Source organism: Lepidochelys kempii, chromosome 9, assembly GCF_965140285.1.
Source record: "Lepidochelys kempii isolate rLepKem1 chromosome 9, rLepKem1.hap1, whole genome shotgun sequence".
Classification (NCBI taxonomy): domain Eukaryota; kingdom Metazoa; phylum Chordata; order Testudines; family Cheloniidae; genus Lepidochelys; species Lepidochelys kempii.
This window is the reverse complement of record NC_136388.1, coordinates 43,179,187-43,196,686: the sequence shown is the minus strand read 5'-3', so window position 1 is coordinate 43,196,686 and position 17,500 is coordinate 43,179,187. Positions and strand designations below refer to the sequence as shown.

The window sequence follows — 17,500 nt, the reverse complement described above, 5'->3', positions numbered from 1 at the left end:
CTCATAATGGTTTGTAAAGTCTCCCTCTCTCTTTCATTGTGTCTGCTTCCATCACTTGCTTTATAAATGGTTTCCTTCCTCCACATCCTTTTTGAAAACAGGAAATAATTTATTTTAGGCTACTGTTTGTGCAGCACTCAGTGCTGTGGGGCCCTCATCTAATGGGGCCTCTGAAAGAGACTTGAATGCAAAGTACTGTAGTGCTATTGTGAAAAGCAATACTAAGCCTCTCCAGCAGATAAAACTCTTCATGTTTGTTTGGTGGTGTGGCTTTTGTGCTGAAGGAATACAATAATACAGGAAGAACGCTTTATTTTGCAGAACGTACAATAAGATATTTGCAGAGCAAAAAGTGACTCGTCAGAAGACAGAGCGTCTCAGACTCAGGAGAAACTCGCAAAGACACTGTTTAACTAAATGATTCTAAAAATAACATCACATATTCACTTTAAATTTGCTGAAAACGTACTGCTCTCCAGGGGTTTAAAATAACACCAGGGTGCACTGTAATATCCTTGCTAGCCAGGCTGCAGATGGAACATGCAAACTGCTAGGTGGCTTTAAATTTTGGTGTAAGACTCTCTAGGGTTTTTTTTTAAGTCAGAAAGATAGAATGTCACAGGCAAAGTTTAAACAATTCCTGCTCATTTCAATAGACGTTTGAGCTCTTGGAAGGGTTTTACTTGATTAACATTTTTTTGCTGCTGGCAGTAGACAGGTCTGACGATCAGAATTCTCTCTGCAAGACTCCAGCACATACCTAAGAAAATCCTTGTTGGTATTTGGTATTTCTCTAATAAAGTTTTCTTTTTTTGCAGGTGGCTTGTGAACTTCATTAGAAATCTGCTCATCACTCTGGCTTGTTGGATTTGTAAGAAAACACAGCTTCTCACCATTGTTAGAAAACCTGCAGATACTTAAAAATGAGTAGTGGTTGCTCTAACTCAAGTATTAGCCAACAACAGGTAACAAATACATTAGCAGTTCAAATAATACAGAGGAGACTTTGTTTTAAAGTCTAATAATAGATTGCATTGTCTTTATTGGGATAACAGTCCTTTAGTCAGTCAACATTTGGACAGTGCTTTGAGGATGTAGAGTGCTAGATAGTGGTTAAGTGTTAAGTTCACAGGGGCTTGCTCCTATTAGCAAGCTGACAAAGTTCCTGCTAATTTTAGTGGACCCAGGATCAGCTCTATATGGACTTGAGTAGTCTTCACTCGCATGAGTCCTGCTGATTTCAATGGGACTGCTCCTGTTGCTGGGGCTATGTCTACACTAGAAATGCTACAGCGGCACAACTGCAGCACTGTAGTGTAGACACTTACTAGAGTAACAGAAGGGGTTCTTCTGTCACTGTTGTAAATTCCACCTCTCCAAGAGGCAGTAGCTAGGCCTGCAGAAGAATTCTTCCATTGACCTAGTGATGTCTACACGAGCACTTAAGTCATCTTAATTACATTGCACAGGGTGTGAAATTTTACACAGCTCTGAAGGATGTAGTTAAGCCACCTAACTCTGTAGCGTAGGCAGCCCTAAGACAAACACAAGGAAAGGTTTGCATATTTGGCCCTAGTTTTGCAGATCTATTTTCCATGGCTCAGTCTGTACCATCACCTGCCTTTTAAGTGGCCCCATTCCTTTCTCTGAGAGTTCACGGATGATAGAAATAGAAAATAAAGGGAGCTTTATATGGTCAGATATCTGTGCTTATGAATGAACGGCTGAAACTTGGGGATACTGGGTTTGTTCAATCAGAAGTATAAGGTTGGCTCCAGGAGGTTAAAATTTGATTGCCTGTGTTTCAGGTGCTGAACCTATTCACACTAGTATAGGTGAAGCCTGTACCCCATACCCTGTACCCTGCTGGTGTGCACTAAAGGTTCCCTAGTGTGCTTTATTGTAGTACTGTTTCAAACAGCACTATGTTAAAGTACACTAAGAAACATTAAGAAGAGAGTACTCATTATAATATATACTACTGTAATAAGTAATATAACTCATTATGGTGTATACTTCACTCATTACAGTAAACCCTAAACCCCACCTGTTTTTGGACATTTACATAGAACTTAAAAATAAACTCTGAACAATGAAATTTATACATCCCGAAGAACAGAAGCCCTACCTATGGCTCTGGGCCAGAAAAATTACTTCCAGCGCCAGTCCTGAGTAACAGGCACTGTGCGTATGGTTGCTAGTTTCCCCACCAACTCCTGTGCACTTCTGGAGCGGCAAACCATCCCCCTTGGTTGGATTGCAAGGTGGCCAGACTACTCTCCTCACCCTGGGAGACAGATAGTCAGATACAGACACGTAGGGTGTGGGGAGCCAGTGCCCAGCTCCTCTACATAGCATTTCCAATTCCTTGTTCTTGGCCGCCTCACACCACTCAAGCGTCTGCCCTCTCTTTGCCGCTCTCATATCCTGAGGGCAGGTCTACACTAAAAAGTTAAGTTGACCGGCTTAAGTTGCTCAGGGCTGTGAAAAACCTACACCCCTGAGCTACGTAGTTAAGCCGACCTAATCCCAGTGTAGACAGCACTAGGTTGATGGACAAATTCTTCCCTCAACCTAGCTACCACCTCTCGGGGAGATGGATGAACTAAAGTGATCGGAGAAGCCCTCCCGTTGCTGTAGCGAGTGGCTACACTGAAGTGATACAGCGGCACAGCTAAGTATCGACATAGCTTGAAAAACATACCTGAAGGCACTGGCATGTACACAGCTGGCAACCATGCTCTGGTCACCTTCAATGCCCACCTATGTCCAGGCACCACGCACCGCTGTAAATGCCACAGCTGCTTTTAGACTGCCAGCATATTTTCGTTTACACCTGTCCCAGTGTGCTCCCCTGTGCTTTGAACAGAGGGTGAAAAATGACCTGCCCTCTGTGCTTTCCTGCTGTTGATTTGCTGCCTCGGCATCACAACACTCTAGCAACAGACGGTCTTTCCCCTAACAACCCAAACTCTCCGTCTCCTCCACGCAGCTGCTCAATTATTTTCTGCAGAAGGTAGGGTGTTCTGCATTTGTTGGATCGCTGTGCTGCAGAAAGCTTCCTCTCTTCCCCTAGATATTCTGTATTGTACCCTAAATTAATATCAAACCAAGAGCATTTTGAGAATTAAAAAAAAAAGCAAAACACTAACATAGACTTATTGGCTCCAGCCAACTGTTTAATGAGACTACGTGTTGGAAGTGCGGTCAGTCACTTACAGATTTGCAGAAGTTTCCTATGAGCTCACTAAGGTTTCAGTGCAGCTATCTTGAAACTCACATGTTGTTTATAAAATCCGCGTTCTCCACAGTGTTCTTTAAACAAGGTTTGTTATTGAAATGGTAGTTTCTGACCAGATGCAAGAACGAGGGACAGATTCAGGCAGGGAGCCTTGAGCTGGTGATGTCGTTTCAGATATTAAATACCTATTTAAGAAATAGCAAAGTGGGGATTTTCACCCAGCTGGCATGAAAGTTCTGCACCCATACACTCTTTGGAGAAGGAAAAGTATGGAATTGAGGCTGGGGGAGGTCTCCCATATAACTCAAATAAGGAGCATGGGCCTGGGTTGATACTGAATTTAGGACCTCATCCACGCCCAGTAAAGTCTTTCCATTGATGCAAGTGGCTTTAGATCAGACCTTTAGATGGATTGAGAAGTCTGGAAAAAATTTCTAGTTCGTTCCCTCACTGCTTCTTTTGATTAGTTGTTTCTTGCCTTCTTTTTCAGGCCCAGCATCCTGCCTTGTGTTAATCACCTCATTCTGATGCACCATACATTATGGTTGCCATCAATCTACTGAAAAAATTCGTATATGGACTCCTGTTATTGATTGTGGTTCTGACTATTTGCTTGTGGAGGGAAACAAGAAAAGGCTACTACGTTCCCTTCAAAACAGAAAGCAAAAGTTTTCAGATTCTCAGAGCTCTGGGAAAAGGAGACGTATTTACATCCCGACTCCTTTCAAGTAAACCTGTCAGTGAGAAGGGCCAGTTATCTGTTGCTTTGCTGGTCAAACTGGAAAAAGTAAATGGCAGCATCTCTCCAACCCCTCCAGGAAACAATGCAGTGGCAAAGTCCAAGAAATCAGTGCTCTCTGTGAATGTCTGGAATGAGGAAAGTTCATCAAAGAATCTCATACCTAGGCTGCAAAAGGTCAAAAACAATTACCAGTCCATGAACAAGTACAATGTGACTTACAAAGGGCGAAGGAATACTACCAAACTCAGTCCAGAGAAACTGCTCTGCCAGCTCCGGGACAGAGTGAATGTGACAATGATCCATGGGTCAGACGGTCCGTTCAATACCTCTGAATGGCAGAAGTATCTACCAGAAAAAAACCTCAGCCAAGAAGTCGGCCACTTCCGTCAATGCGCTGTCGTGTCCTCAGCAGGAGCTCTGAAGTCCTCGCATCTGGGACCAGAGATAGGTTGGTATTACTCTGTTAGGATAAAACAACATCATCTGGCTTTTGAATTCTGTGAGGCTGGAACAATCCACCATCACACTTGATTTACCCATAGGACTTTCTCCATGTAAAATTAATCTGAGAATTCACAAAGACACTTGCACCATCCTGAAATAGTCAATTAAGATTCTTATTGATTGAAGGTGTGTGTGGTGGAGAGCAGAAAGAATGAGCAGGTACCCTTAGTGTGTACCCTTAGTACACATTTAAAATGTGTACATTAATCTTTAACACTTGAAAACACAATTGGTTTAATTGAACTAAGTGTGGGCCAGGATTCAGCTCAAGATCCGTGCTGATTTCTGCACCATACAATATGATGGAGACCCCAGTGGTAGAATTCCCACTGCAAGGGAAGGGTTGCAGTGGTACAAAGCAGCTGCAGGCTCCACTCTGGAGACCTCTAGGGAGCCGAAGTCCCCTAAAGCAGTGGTCTCCAGACTTTTTGGATCGCGCACCCCCAGGGCCAGCTCTAGGGAACCAAAAAGAAAAAAAAAAGAGAGCTGCCGCCAGCGTGCTGCCGAAGACGGAGCAGGGAGAGCCTTTGGTGGTGCGCCGCCTGCCGCGCACCCCCAGGGATGGTCTTGCACAACCCCTGGGGTATGCGCACCCCGCTTTTGAGACCACTGCCCTAAAGAGAATGGGTAAGGCAGGCTGCGGACAGGGGATGGCCATGGCAGCTGCAGGAAGCATTATACTGATACCGATATAACTCCTCAGGTGAACACTCAGATTCCCATTTGAGTGCCTTTGTTTGGTTTAATTTATGTCACTTTGGAAAGAGTTTAAGCTAAACTGGTGGGGGGTGGGGGAAAGCCACTCTTAAATGGGAATGGGTGTCCATATGGGGTAGTTACACTGGTATCACTGTATCAGTTTAACTGCACTGATAGCATATCCCAGTATAACTGATAAAACTTTCCCATGTAGACAAGCCCTTTGGCTCTGGAGAAGGAAGAAGGAGAGGAGGAGGCAATGTTTCCTAGTGGGTAGATCACTGGGCTGTCACTCAGGAGACCTGATTTCTATTTCTGGCTCTAACATTGGCCTGCTGGGTGACTTTGAGCATGTCACTTTGCCGCTCTGTGTCTCAGTTTCCCATCTGTAAAATATGAGTAATGACACAGTTTTCCTTTTTAAAGTGCTTTTAGATATACTGATGAAAAATGCTGTAGAAGAGTTTAGGTGGTACTATTATTTATTTTATTATTCATTATTTAACGTATCGGTTCTCTGTAACAGCAGAACCTCTGGCCTACCCCAGCCTTGCTGTAGTTGGAGCTCTTAAGCACTACTGCAATCCAAATAGATAATATTAGTAATAATAGGGAGGAGAGACTATGAAGGAAGACACAGAAACAAAACTCAGGAAAATCTATGCTGTCATCTGTTATCGGAAAGAAAAGAGAGTGAAGCCATGAAGGGAAAGTAGAACACAACTAAGAGTATAGTAAGTTACATTTGGCAAAGTACCTATTAACATGACACAGCTGTTTTATTCCTGTAAAGTGCAGGAGGCATCATGTTGAGCTGTGAGGTAGCATAGTTATTTTTCACCCTAGCCACTAGGCTCAGTCCACAGGCTATTGAGCATCTGTTTTTTCAGGCCCTGAGAAATAAAGGACATTCCTCTTCATTATTTCCCAGTCACTGATTTGTAACAAATCACAAGGAGAATTGTTTACCCAAGTGTGTTTTGGGGACCTGTACTGAGCTGTTTTTTTGGATGTCAGCTTGTGCTCTCTACATGTGTGCTGAGTTTTTACAATAAAATACATACAGCTGGAAATGGTTAGTTTCATTTAAACCAAATTAGGAGACAGAGAAAACAGCACATATAGTAATCATTTGAATGCCAGCATGAAAAGAATCAACCTTTTTAATACTTCTGATGAATCCAGCTCTGTATCTCTAACAAACAGTTATCAACTGCATTGATTATATACCTGCCATATTTTTAACATACCTGAGTTAGATGCTTTTCCCCCACTCACACATAATAGCCATTGGTTAACTTTTAATAACTCTTCCCTCTTTGCTGCTTTCAGACACCCATGATGCAGTTTTGAGATTTAATGGGGCTCCTACCATAGGGTTTCAGAGTGATGTGGGGGAAAAGACAACAGTCCGCCTTGTTAATTCACAGGTAAGTCTGCCTGGCAAGTGTGCTACACGACAGAGAGGGAAAGTGTATTGAGTATGTGACTGAGGGCCCAATTGAGCTCTCTTATTGTGCAGTCTCTCCTTCACTGCAAGGATTGAGGTAGGAATAGCACCAACAGCAGAGTGATCATTGGTGAATGGCAGCTTTTCTTATGGTATTTATGGAAGAATAGAGCCACATCTCTGGCTTTGAACATGAGATCTCTACCTCACACTCTTGGGACCTTTATGTAGCAGCACCTCGAGGTGTCATTTCTCTCTGGAGGGAGAGAACAGGTAGAGCAGAGGCGGGCAAACTTTTTGGCCCAATGGCCACATATGGGTATGAAAATTGTATGACAGGTCATTAATGCTCATAAATTGGGGGTTGGGGTGTGGGAGTGGATGAGGGCTCTGACTGCGGGTGTGGGCTCTGGGGCGCAGCTGAGAATGAAGGGTTGGGGGTGCAGGAGGTTGCTTTGAGCTGGGACAGGGGTTCAGAGGGTGGGAGAGGGATCAGGGCTGGGGCAGGGGGTTGGGGCACAGGAGGGGGTCAGGGGTGCAGCCTCCTGGTGGTGCTTACCTCAAGCAGCTCCCAGAAGCAGCAGCATGTCCCCCTCTCTGGCTCCTATGCGGAGGCAAGGCCAGGTGGCTCTGCACCCTTCCCTGTCCGCAGGTGCCACTCCTGCAGGTCCCATTGCCTATGGTTTCCGACCAATAGGAGCTGTGGGGGGTAGTGGTTGGGGCGGGGGCAGCATGTGGAGCCCTACGTGTAGGAGCTGGAGGGGGGACATGCCGCTGCTTGTGGGAGCTGTGTGGAGTGGGACAAGCCTCGGACCCCGCTCCCCGGCAGGAGCTCGAGGACCGGATTAAAATGTCTGGAGGGCCAGATGCAGCCCCTGGGCCATACTTTGCCCACCTCTGAGGTAGAGCCTGCAAACAAATTCTATACATAGTATATAATATAAATTTTTGTCTAGTGAAAAAAATGTCCCTGGAACCTAACCCCCCTATTTACATTAATTCTTATGGGGAAATTGGATTCACTTAACATTGTTTTGGTAAAAGTCACATTTTTCAGGAACATAACTACAACGTTAAGCGAGGAGTTACTTTAGTTCGGGTTCTGTAGTTTCCACATCGGAGTGTTTTAAGACTTTTATGACTTCTGAAAATGGCTTTTCCCCGTTTGTCATTTTATTCCTGTACCTCCTTCCTCCATACTCCCTTCCAGGCATATGTCCCATGAGCCTGTGCTCATGGCTCTAAATATTCATTCCTGTCCGGATAAAAGCCCTAGTATTCTGATAACCGTAAGCATGCATGGGTTGTAGCTTTGACTTTACAGGAAGGGCAGAGTCTCTGGTTGATTTACGCTGCCAGATTTATACATTACTTGAGTAAGAGGTATTTGGCTCTTTAACCAGAGATAAAACTGTGAAGATTAAACAACTCTATAACCTAGGTCTATGAGAATGTATGTTGGTAGCATTTAAGTTAAGAAGATCTGGGACATGAAATATCTTCTGAGTTTTGGATGCTCTACATCTTGTCCCTCTCAGATTTTGGAAGGCACTTCAGATTCTTAAACCTTGGGTCGAGTACTGTAGCTATCTTTAGAAATCTCATATTGGTACCTTCTTTGCATTTTGGAAAATCTGCAATGAAAGAGTTCTTAAAATGAATACGTGCTGGGTCATCATCCGAGACTGCTATAACATGAAATATATGGCAGAGTGCGGGAAAAACAGAGCAGGAGACATAATTCTTCCCCAAGGAGTTCAGTCACAAATTTAATTAATGGATTATTTTTTTAACGAGTGTCATCAGCATGGAAGCATGTCCTCTGGAATAGTGGCCAAAGCATGAAGGTGCATATGAATGTTTAGCATATCTGGCATGTAAATACCTTGCAATGCTGGCTACAAAATTGCCACGTGGACGCTTGTTCTCACTTTCAGGTGACGTTGTAAATAAGAAGCGGGCAGTAATATCTCTTATAAATGTAAACAAACTTGTTTGTCTTAGCGATTGGCTGAATAAGAAGTAGGACTGAGTAGACTTGTAGGCTCTAAAGTTTTACATTGTTTTGTTTTGGAGTGCAGTTATGTAACAATAAAAAATCTATATTCGTAAATTGCACTCTCACGATAAAGAGATTGCACTACAGTACTTGTATGAGGTGAATTGAAAAATACAATTTCTTTTATCATTTTTACAGTGCAAATACTGTAATAAAGAATAATATAAAGTGAGCCCTGTACACTTTGTATTCTGTGTTGTAATTGAAATCGATGTATTTGAAAATGTAAAAAAAAATCCAAAAATATTTAATAAATTTCAATTGGTATTGTATTGTTTACAGTGCAATTAAAACTGTGATTAATCATGATTAATTTTTTTAATTGCAGTTAATTTTTGAGTTAATCACATGAGTTAACTGCGATTAATTAACAGCCCTAGTCCTTACCCTTTCTTTTATCACTTAACCTAGAGTGGAACAGTTCAACTAATCATTCCCAAACTGGTTCCTTTTAACCTGCTCTATCCTGTATCCTCCAAAACTCAGAAGATATTTCATGCCCCAGATCTTCTTAACTTAAATGTTACCAACATACATTCTCATAGACCTAAGTTATAGAGTTGTTTAATCTTCACAGTCTTATCTCTGGTTAAAGAGCCAAATACCTCTTACTCAAGTAATGTATAAATCTGGCAGCATAAATCAACCAGAGTCTCTACCCTTCCTGTAAAGTCAAAGCCATAACCCACGCATGCTTACGGTTATCAGAATACTAGGGTTTTTAGTGTTTTAGTGTTTGTTTGAGGCTAAGGTATGCACTCAGATTTTGTATGGTACAGAAACATGGGGGTGGAATGATCAAATGGGAGTGGAAGTGTTTCAAAACAAATTCCTTAGGATGATTTTTGGTGTCCCAAATAGAACTGCAGCTGCTCTTCTTAGAGTCAAGACAGGCATGAATTCTGTTCTTTTCCAAAGTGCAATACTAACATTAACTTTTGGTTTCGCATTCGTTGAATATACCCACAATGTTTGTCAAGGCTGTGCTTAGAAGAACAGCTCAGTTGGGCTTTGTCATGTACATTTCCTTGGTGACAGAATATTCAAAATTCTTTGCATTCTCTAGGCTTCCCAGAATTCAAAATGATTAGATTTGTTTAAATAAGTGAAATCCCTAATCAATTTGAGATTAGAGGATATTAATAAACAACTAAGCAAGGCTGTTGTTTCCATTACAACTGTGTCACCTTGGTTCCCCCTTATTAAAAAGACTCACGTATATCTAGAGAGTTTGTCTAATAACGAGTTAAGGAGGGCCTTAACAGCTCTCAGTTTTCAATTTGTGCAGACAGCTTAAATCAGAATGCTGATATACTGGCACTGAGAAACATAACCACCTCTGTCCATGCAGCTCTGGGCAGATGGAAGGCCTACCCTATTATTTGTTATATTGTAATTTGTACTGTATTGAGGTCAGAATGGCTTTCCGTGCTTTTTTTGTCCTGGGTCCCTTTTTCTACAACATCTCAGAGAACAGAATATTTATTAGGGACTAACAATGTATCTGTGATCTGAGTGGCTGCCCTATTTGCATGGCCAGCAGCTAAAATCAGGAAAAGATAAATGGCACGGTGATTATATATGGTTGACTTGATTTATGTTCTTTTAAATTTGTATTTATATGTATTGTGATATTATAAAATCCTGGATTTACTTTTCAGTTATATTGTAATATATTTTGTTTTTGGTGCATTGGCTTACGGCTAAGTTGCTATTAATAAATTTGACTTGACAACAGACAACAAGTAGTTACAACAGGCAGACAAGGGGAATACAATTAAACAGTGAGAGAGTTGTGAAATAAGCAATGGTCACAGCACCCCAGCTATCCATCCAGTAAGTGTTTTGAAGCCATCACTTCTTAGCTGGATTAATCAGGAAGAGCTTGTTACAATCTAGTGAAAGGGAGCACAGGTTGAAACCACCCAGGTAGGAAGAAAAACGGAGCTTCATACTCCAGAACAGGCCAGTTCACTACCTGCTCACCTCTTCACTCTGTCTCCTTGCTCTTCGGGCTTGAGGTTCAGTCATCTGCTCTCAGAGAACGAGGGCTGGTCTACACTGGCAATTTGCAGCGCTGCGACTTTCTCACTCGGAGGTGTGAAAAAACACCCCCCTGAGCGCTGCAAGTTTCAGCACTGTAAAGTGCCAGTACAGACCGTGCACCAGCACTGGGAGCTACGCCCTTCGAGGAGGTGGGTTTTTGAGAGCGCTGGGAGAGCTCTCTCCCCGCACTTTGCTGTGACCACACAAGCCACATAAAAGCACTACCACAGTAGACTAGCCCTGAGTCTTCTGGGTTGCTGCCTTGGAATAAGGGTTGACTTTTTTCAGAGAAGTACAGAGGGTTTAGCTACATCTATTCTGTTAAAATTCAAGGGTAAATCCCCTGTACTGCCTTGGAAATTGTAACCAAATTCTCTAATCCATGTTTGTTCCTCTTCCTTTACATTAATTTTTGTTGCTCATAAATCTTAATCTATCTTCCTCATCAGAATTCTCTTCTCCCATGATTTGTGTTATCTTGATGCCTGCTGCGTCCCAGTGGTCTCTGCTTCCTGACTAGTGGATGCAACGTAAATTAACAATTGGACTTTGTCCCTTTGTAAACTGATCTTCCCATGGCAGACATGTTCAGCAATCTGGAGGCAATTTATGTCCTTACTCGTCTATGTGTAATTGTGTTACTGGGTCAATAGTATGTTCTCCACTTTGGAAGCTATCTCCCGGGGCCACATATCCAGTGCCAGCCTAGTTATGATATGCAAACGGTGCCAGTGAAAACATTTGTCCTGCTTCCGCGACACTATAGATATAGATATATAATTATGCAGCTGTAGTTATGCCAATACAACTCCCCATGTGGACACACGTGTTCCTGGATAATAAGTGTTAAAAGGAAGGGAAGATGGATGATGGAGAAGTAGAGAGGAGACAATGACACAACAAAGGAACGAGGTAGAAGGCTGGGGTAGGTAAAGGGATACCATTCTTAGGGTAAAAGTCAGCAAACGTGGTCTAAAAGGCTATAATCAAACAAGTTAATTAATCCAAAAGAGATTACATAGATGATAAATGTACTAGCGGGTTATATGATGAATTAGCAAGGCAATCAGGAAACCATGAAATCAGCGAAATAAGACCAGATCAAATAGGCAATAATCAATGCCTCTGGCAATTAATTAGCAAAACAGCTGGGCAAGACAAGTAAGTGTGTTAGCAGTTAAATGACAGTTGGTTGAGTGGAAAGAATCAATCCATTGATTAAGCAGAACAGATAGGCACTAAAGGCAATAAGTGGTGAGATCAGTTAGCTCCATTGATTAAATGTGGAACCTAGAACTGACAGTCAACAAATTAAGGTCATGCAGAGCAAACAATAGCAAGCTGTAAATGAGGTGGCAGGAAGTTATCAGATTAGTTGCAGAAGTAAGAGGCAGTGAGAACTGCAATAGAAATTTGGTGCATATGTCTTAGCCTTCAGTTGTTCCTAGTACCTGCCCTGCTTAAAAATGGAGGCAGGAAAGATGGCAACAACCCTACAGTTCTGACCTTGAAAAAGTCCTCTCGCATTTGCTCCATCTCTGCATTCATGCTGCTGGGTGAGTCTAGAGCAGTGGTTCTCAAAGCTGGTCCGCCGCTTGTTCAGGGAAAGCCCCTGGCAGGCCAGGCCAGTTTGTTTACCTGCCGTGTCCACAGGTAATTCTCCAGGTTCAGCTGATCGCGGCTCCCCCTGGCCACGGTTCACTGCTCTAGGCCAGTGGGGGCTGCGGGAAGGGCAGCCAGCATGTCCCTTGGCCCATGCCGCTTTCTGCAGCCCCCATTGGCCAGGAGCCACAATCGGCCGAACCTGAGGACGCAGCAGGTAAACAAACCAGCGCGGCTCACCAGGGACTTTCCCTGAACAAGTGGCGGACTGGCTTTGAGAACCACTAGTCTAGAGAGAGGCCTGTGACTGCTTGATTCATACACTTACATTCTCTCCCCTTCCTTTCTGAACAGCTCTTCTTCGCCTCTCTGAGTCTGGGTCTACACTCCAAAATTACTTTGGTATAACTACTTGGCTCAGGGGTGTGAATAATCCACACCCCTGAGCCACGTAGTTATGTCGACCTATGCGCCGGTGTAGACAGCGCTATGTTGGTGGGAGAGCTTTTCCCACTGACATAGTCACTGCCTTTCAGGGAGGTGGAGTTATTAAACCGATGGGAGAACTCTGTCCTGTCAGCTTAGAATGTCTCACTTCATGACCCTGCACTATGAGTCTTGCACTTCCTACCTATGCTTACTGACACGTGGACTCTTTCCTGAAACGCTCTTCTCAGCCCACCTTCTCCTCTGCCCAGGATGGTGCTAAAAAGGACCCATTTTGTTTTGTAAAATATCTGGCAAGAATCCCCTCTCCCTCTGTTCTGCTGTGTCCCTCCTCCCCTTCCTGCCTTCACCCCAGTCTGACACCACGGTCACTGCTACTCTCTGCCACTCTTCCTCGCCCTCTCCCTGCAATCCCATCCTCTCCAAATGCTTGTAGCTCCCACAAGCCTGGGAGTTAAAAACTTAAATCCTGTCATTTGCACCTGCAAAGGACTGTGTGCGCCAAGCTGCACTTTCAAACTCGGCAGCCTCGTTTTTAAAAGTGACCGAAATGTTTTAAATGGCGTAGGCTGAGGAAGCCAGGCAGTACACATGGCAGGACTCTGGGCCTCAAACCTAATGTTCTCTCTCTCTTTTTAAAATTAAGAACATACACCAGCAAACTCTTTTTCATTTATGGAATAATAAGCATCTGGAATGGCCAGGCAGACATGGTTGTGATGTACTGGTGACAGGGACAGCCAGAATAGCGATTGGATGCTAGCGATGGCTGGGGGGAAATAGCATATTTAAAAAGATGAATCAACTCATTCTGAAGTAGCTCCCGTTTGGCTTGGATTTCTGAGGGGCTGTCTGGCATAGTCAGGATTTTATGACTGCCCTCTTCCTAACACGATGTTAACAAGAAGCGTCCGTTCGAATTGTGCTTATGAATAAAAGGACAAGCCCCTGTTTATTTCCTGTAAACAGTGCTCCAAAGTGGACTTCCCCAGTTCAACTCTCTCACCTGCCCTGTGGCAGTTGTTGGATTACTAAAAGGATAAAGCTGCCCCCGGCTGATTTTTGTCATTGTAACTTAGCGCTAGTGGCTGTTTGGGGAAATTGACACTTGGACCATTATTCTGAGTGTAACTCCATGAGTTTGTATTTAGCGTGACTGTGAAGTGTGGATTGTTAAAACTCGCCCCATGCATGCTTTTTTTTTTTTTTTTTTTTTAAATGAAATATGATCTGAGCAGCCTGTTGCCTTATCCGTCTGTTTTTCCTTTTTGGCAGAGTGTCTGTAATTTCCACAAAGTTGGAGAAATGCATGTAGAATTAGATGTCTCAGTTACTGCTACTACTCTTCTCCCAGCTAATTTGATTGACTGCAATTTTAGTGGCTGAAGTCCACACATGCTTCAAGCTGTTGTGAGTGGCCCGTATCCTCTCCTTTCTGCGTAAAGACAGGTAGAAAGGGGAATGTGACATGCATAGATATGCAGCCATTGCTCCTTTGACACTCCACTACATCCTGACCTGCTGGAGGCAGGAGTAGCAGCAGAATTAAAAGGACAGGGCATGGTTGCTAGCTGACACAAGGAAATATCTTTTCTATAGCATGTATAATCCAAGGATAATGGAGCACTTTTTGAACTTCAATCAATCCTACCTGTTGTCCTTAGTAGTCGATGGGTGGAGCTATGCTTAGTAATACTTGACTGCCTGACCTTCCACAGATTGATACATATTCTGCTGTGTTAGTAATCATCTTTCCTTTTCTCATTCAAGCTTGTAACTGTCAAAGAGCAGAAGTTCCTTACAGATATATTGTACAATACTGGAATCTTAATTGTCTGGGATCCAGCGCCTTATCATGCAGAAATTCATCAGGTAAGTGAAGAACAGTGTAGTAAATGAGATTTACAGGGTAGCTGTGACCTCATTTCTTGCCATATATGTCTGCATGCTGAGGATCATTCCTTTTAAAGTTGGCGTGCTCGATGTAGCAGTGTATGTGTTCGCAAGTGCCTTTTGCCATCCCTGCATGCGATCAGCTCCTATGATTTGTGTCACAGCAGTCAGGGAAACTGAATTTGAGTAAAGTTCATGAAATGCCCCCATGTGATGTTGCAACCCTGCATGCTAGGTTGCAGTGCCCAGAGTGGGGAGCCAGGCCCAGCCCCACAGGACAGGAGCAGCTGGTGCATGGTGAGTGCAGGGTGGGCTCACTGTCCATTCCTCACCTCTCCACCCCTGTCCCCGAGGTCCCCAGCTTGCCCCCTTTCCATGACAAAACATTTCCATGACCAAATCATAGCCCTACTCAAAGGAAATGTGTGTCTTTTCCAGGCAAGGGTGAAGGGCCCTGAGTTGTCTATCTTTTATTGCCACAGTAAGTTTCCCATTGGCTGATCTCATATCAGGGTGACCATTATTGTACATAGCATTCTCAAGCTTGCCGTAGAGTAATAGTCTTCATTGTCTCAAGAACCCAAAAGTTAGGCTGGACAGTCTGATCACAGTGGCCGTTTTGGTTTTGAAAGCACCAGTCTGTCATTAGGTATATTTTAATGGCTTATAATTGATAAGAAAGCTCTGTTAAAAGGCCAGCAAATTCCCTTACTCATGTCAGCTGGAGTTTTGTAGGTATTGGATTCATAAACTGGAGTCGCTTGTGTAGTGACTGCAAAGTAGCTGCACAATAGCTCCATTAGCAGTCATCTCACCTCCCTCTCTCAATAACTGGGTAGATCACCCATGTGGGCAGTATACTCAGAACTTTATTGCAGAACTGTATGCTGTTGTGCCCCCCCCATCCAATCAGAAGTCAGAAGCTTTGAACCATCTCTCTCCCTTTAAATTATAAGAAAATAAAACCAAGGGCGGTTTTTCTCGCTTTGCAGTGTGTTTTTTGACTGTGCAGTCTGTATAGTCAGAAATGGGAGAGAGTTTGTTCCATTTTTAAAATAATAAAAAATACCTCTCAGCATTTGCACTGAAGAAGAATTTCAATATCAGAGATACTGCACCATCCTTTGATTTAGCCTTCTTAGGGTACAAGACCTCATTGTTCTCCCTTTTCTGTCAGGTCTCCTCATTGCTGATTTGCACTGGAATATCTCAGTTGAAGGCAATAGTTGCATCATTGTACAAAACAATAAGTTACCTTGACAGTTTCAATAATAAGTTAATATTCTGTCAATATGCTATTTTATGGAGCTTCAGCATAATAGTCCAGAGCCAGAAAGCACAGGATCATCACTAAAGCGGCACAATAACAAAGCTAAGGATTACAGTACATCAAACAATCTCAGCAAGCAAAGCATGCAAAGTGATAAACTGCAACAGCTTCAAAAGCTAGTCCAGTGTAATTAGCAGACAGAAGACGTGACTCTGAAACAACTGTCCTCTCTCTCCCGGAGCAGGGCGCAAACCCTGGACTGTGTGATTGAAAGTCATCTTTTGGAAAGAGAGGCACACTGCTCCAGTGGTTAGGGTGCTAGACTGGGAGGTTCAGGTTCAATTCCCTGCTCTGCCACAGACTTCCTGTGTCACTTGGAACACGTCACTTAGGTCCTGATCGTAAATCTCATTTTTAGGCTCCACAAAACTCCTACTGAATTCTGTAGGCACCTAAACTTGACACTTATGTTTTCAGCCTAAAAGTTCCCTCCAGAATAAGTTTCTGCCTTCAAGTATGCCCACTGCACCCCACTCTAGGTGTCTGGACACCTATCCCCAACCTAAGCCCCAGAGTGATCCACGAACCAGGAGGAGATAGGTGAGCAAATGTCTATCTCATGTGCGGAGCCCGATGCGGGAAGTGTGCTCAGAGGTCACCTACCAGATTGGTTCCCATTCACAATCATTTTTAACTTTTAGAAAGCCAAGGATTATAAAAACACTTCCATGCATTCTTCACTTTGAATGGATACAGATACGACTAAACAAGAAGTCCCTGCAGTGTTCCTAAAGCCCACTTCGCAGCATTGTACTAGTGTATTAGAATCTAAGTGAAGTCATTTGGAAATTAACTATAAATGAGTGTTTATAAACTACTTCCTTGGTCAGAGACATTGCTTATAAAATGTCATCTGAATGTCCAAGCCTTTGTCTAGTCCAATGAAGCAAGGGTATGTATGTAGCATGCTTAAGAGTTTCTAATGAGCTAGGCTGGTACTTATTGCCTAGTAAAACCTCCTCTCTTCTAGATGGTCCAAGAGTTTAAAGAAGCATGAGCTCTCCTTCAGTATTTTTACTGAAGTAAGGTAGTGAAAGGAAAGCTTATAAATTTGTAAGATCACAAATACACACAATTACAGTTCACTGCACATACTGTACGTTATCATCTTCTGGTGCAATGTTGTGACAAAGATGCTTGTGTGCTAGCCTTGGAGTATGACCTTTTGTTCTCTGAGATAAATATAACAATTGAGAATGGTATAAAAATGACGCGCTGCACGCAAGGTTGTCCTGTCAGTGTCTTTCTAGGCCACGTGAACAGTCCTGCTAGCTCGGTATTCTAGAAGGAGAGAGGTAGTATCTTCTAAAATGTTTGGGAACGGAAAGGAGAAGAAATGGGATCTTTTCCAGATTTTATTGCTAGTGGGCTGCTTGCTTTCATGTAGCAAAGAAAGAATTTTGAAAATCTTCCCCCTGAATCTCCAAATTTAAATATCCGGCAGCCATTAATGATCCAAAGTCCATTGAAGTCCTTGGGGTTCTTTC

At 43.1% G+C, this 17,500-nt stretch overlaps 1 protein-coding gene across 9 annotated transcripts in view; it reads left to right on the top strand.

Annotated features, from left to right (window-relative positions):
• ST6GAL1 (ST6 beta-galactoside alpha-2,6-sialyltransferase 1) overlaps positions 1 to 17,500 on the top strand; it is a 110,994-nt gene that overhangs the window by 77,670 nt on the left and 15,824 nt on the right. For all 9 annotated transcript variants that reach the window (XM_073360043.2, XM_073360039.2, XM_073360035.2 and 6 more), the window contains 4 exons: positions 819 to 965; positions 3,732 to 4,431; positions 6,519 to 6,616; positions 14,561 to 14,662. In XM_073360043.2, coding sequence (XP_073216144.1) covers positions 3,783 to 4,431; positions 6,519 to 6,616; positions 14,561 to 14,662 — 849 coding nt within the window. In that variant the 5' untranslated portion in view covers positions 819 to 965; positions 3,732 to 3,782. The remainder of the gene's footprint in view (positions 1 to 818; positions 966 to 3,731; positions 4,432 to 6,518; positions 6,617 to 14,560; positions 14,663 to 17,500) is intronic.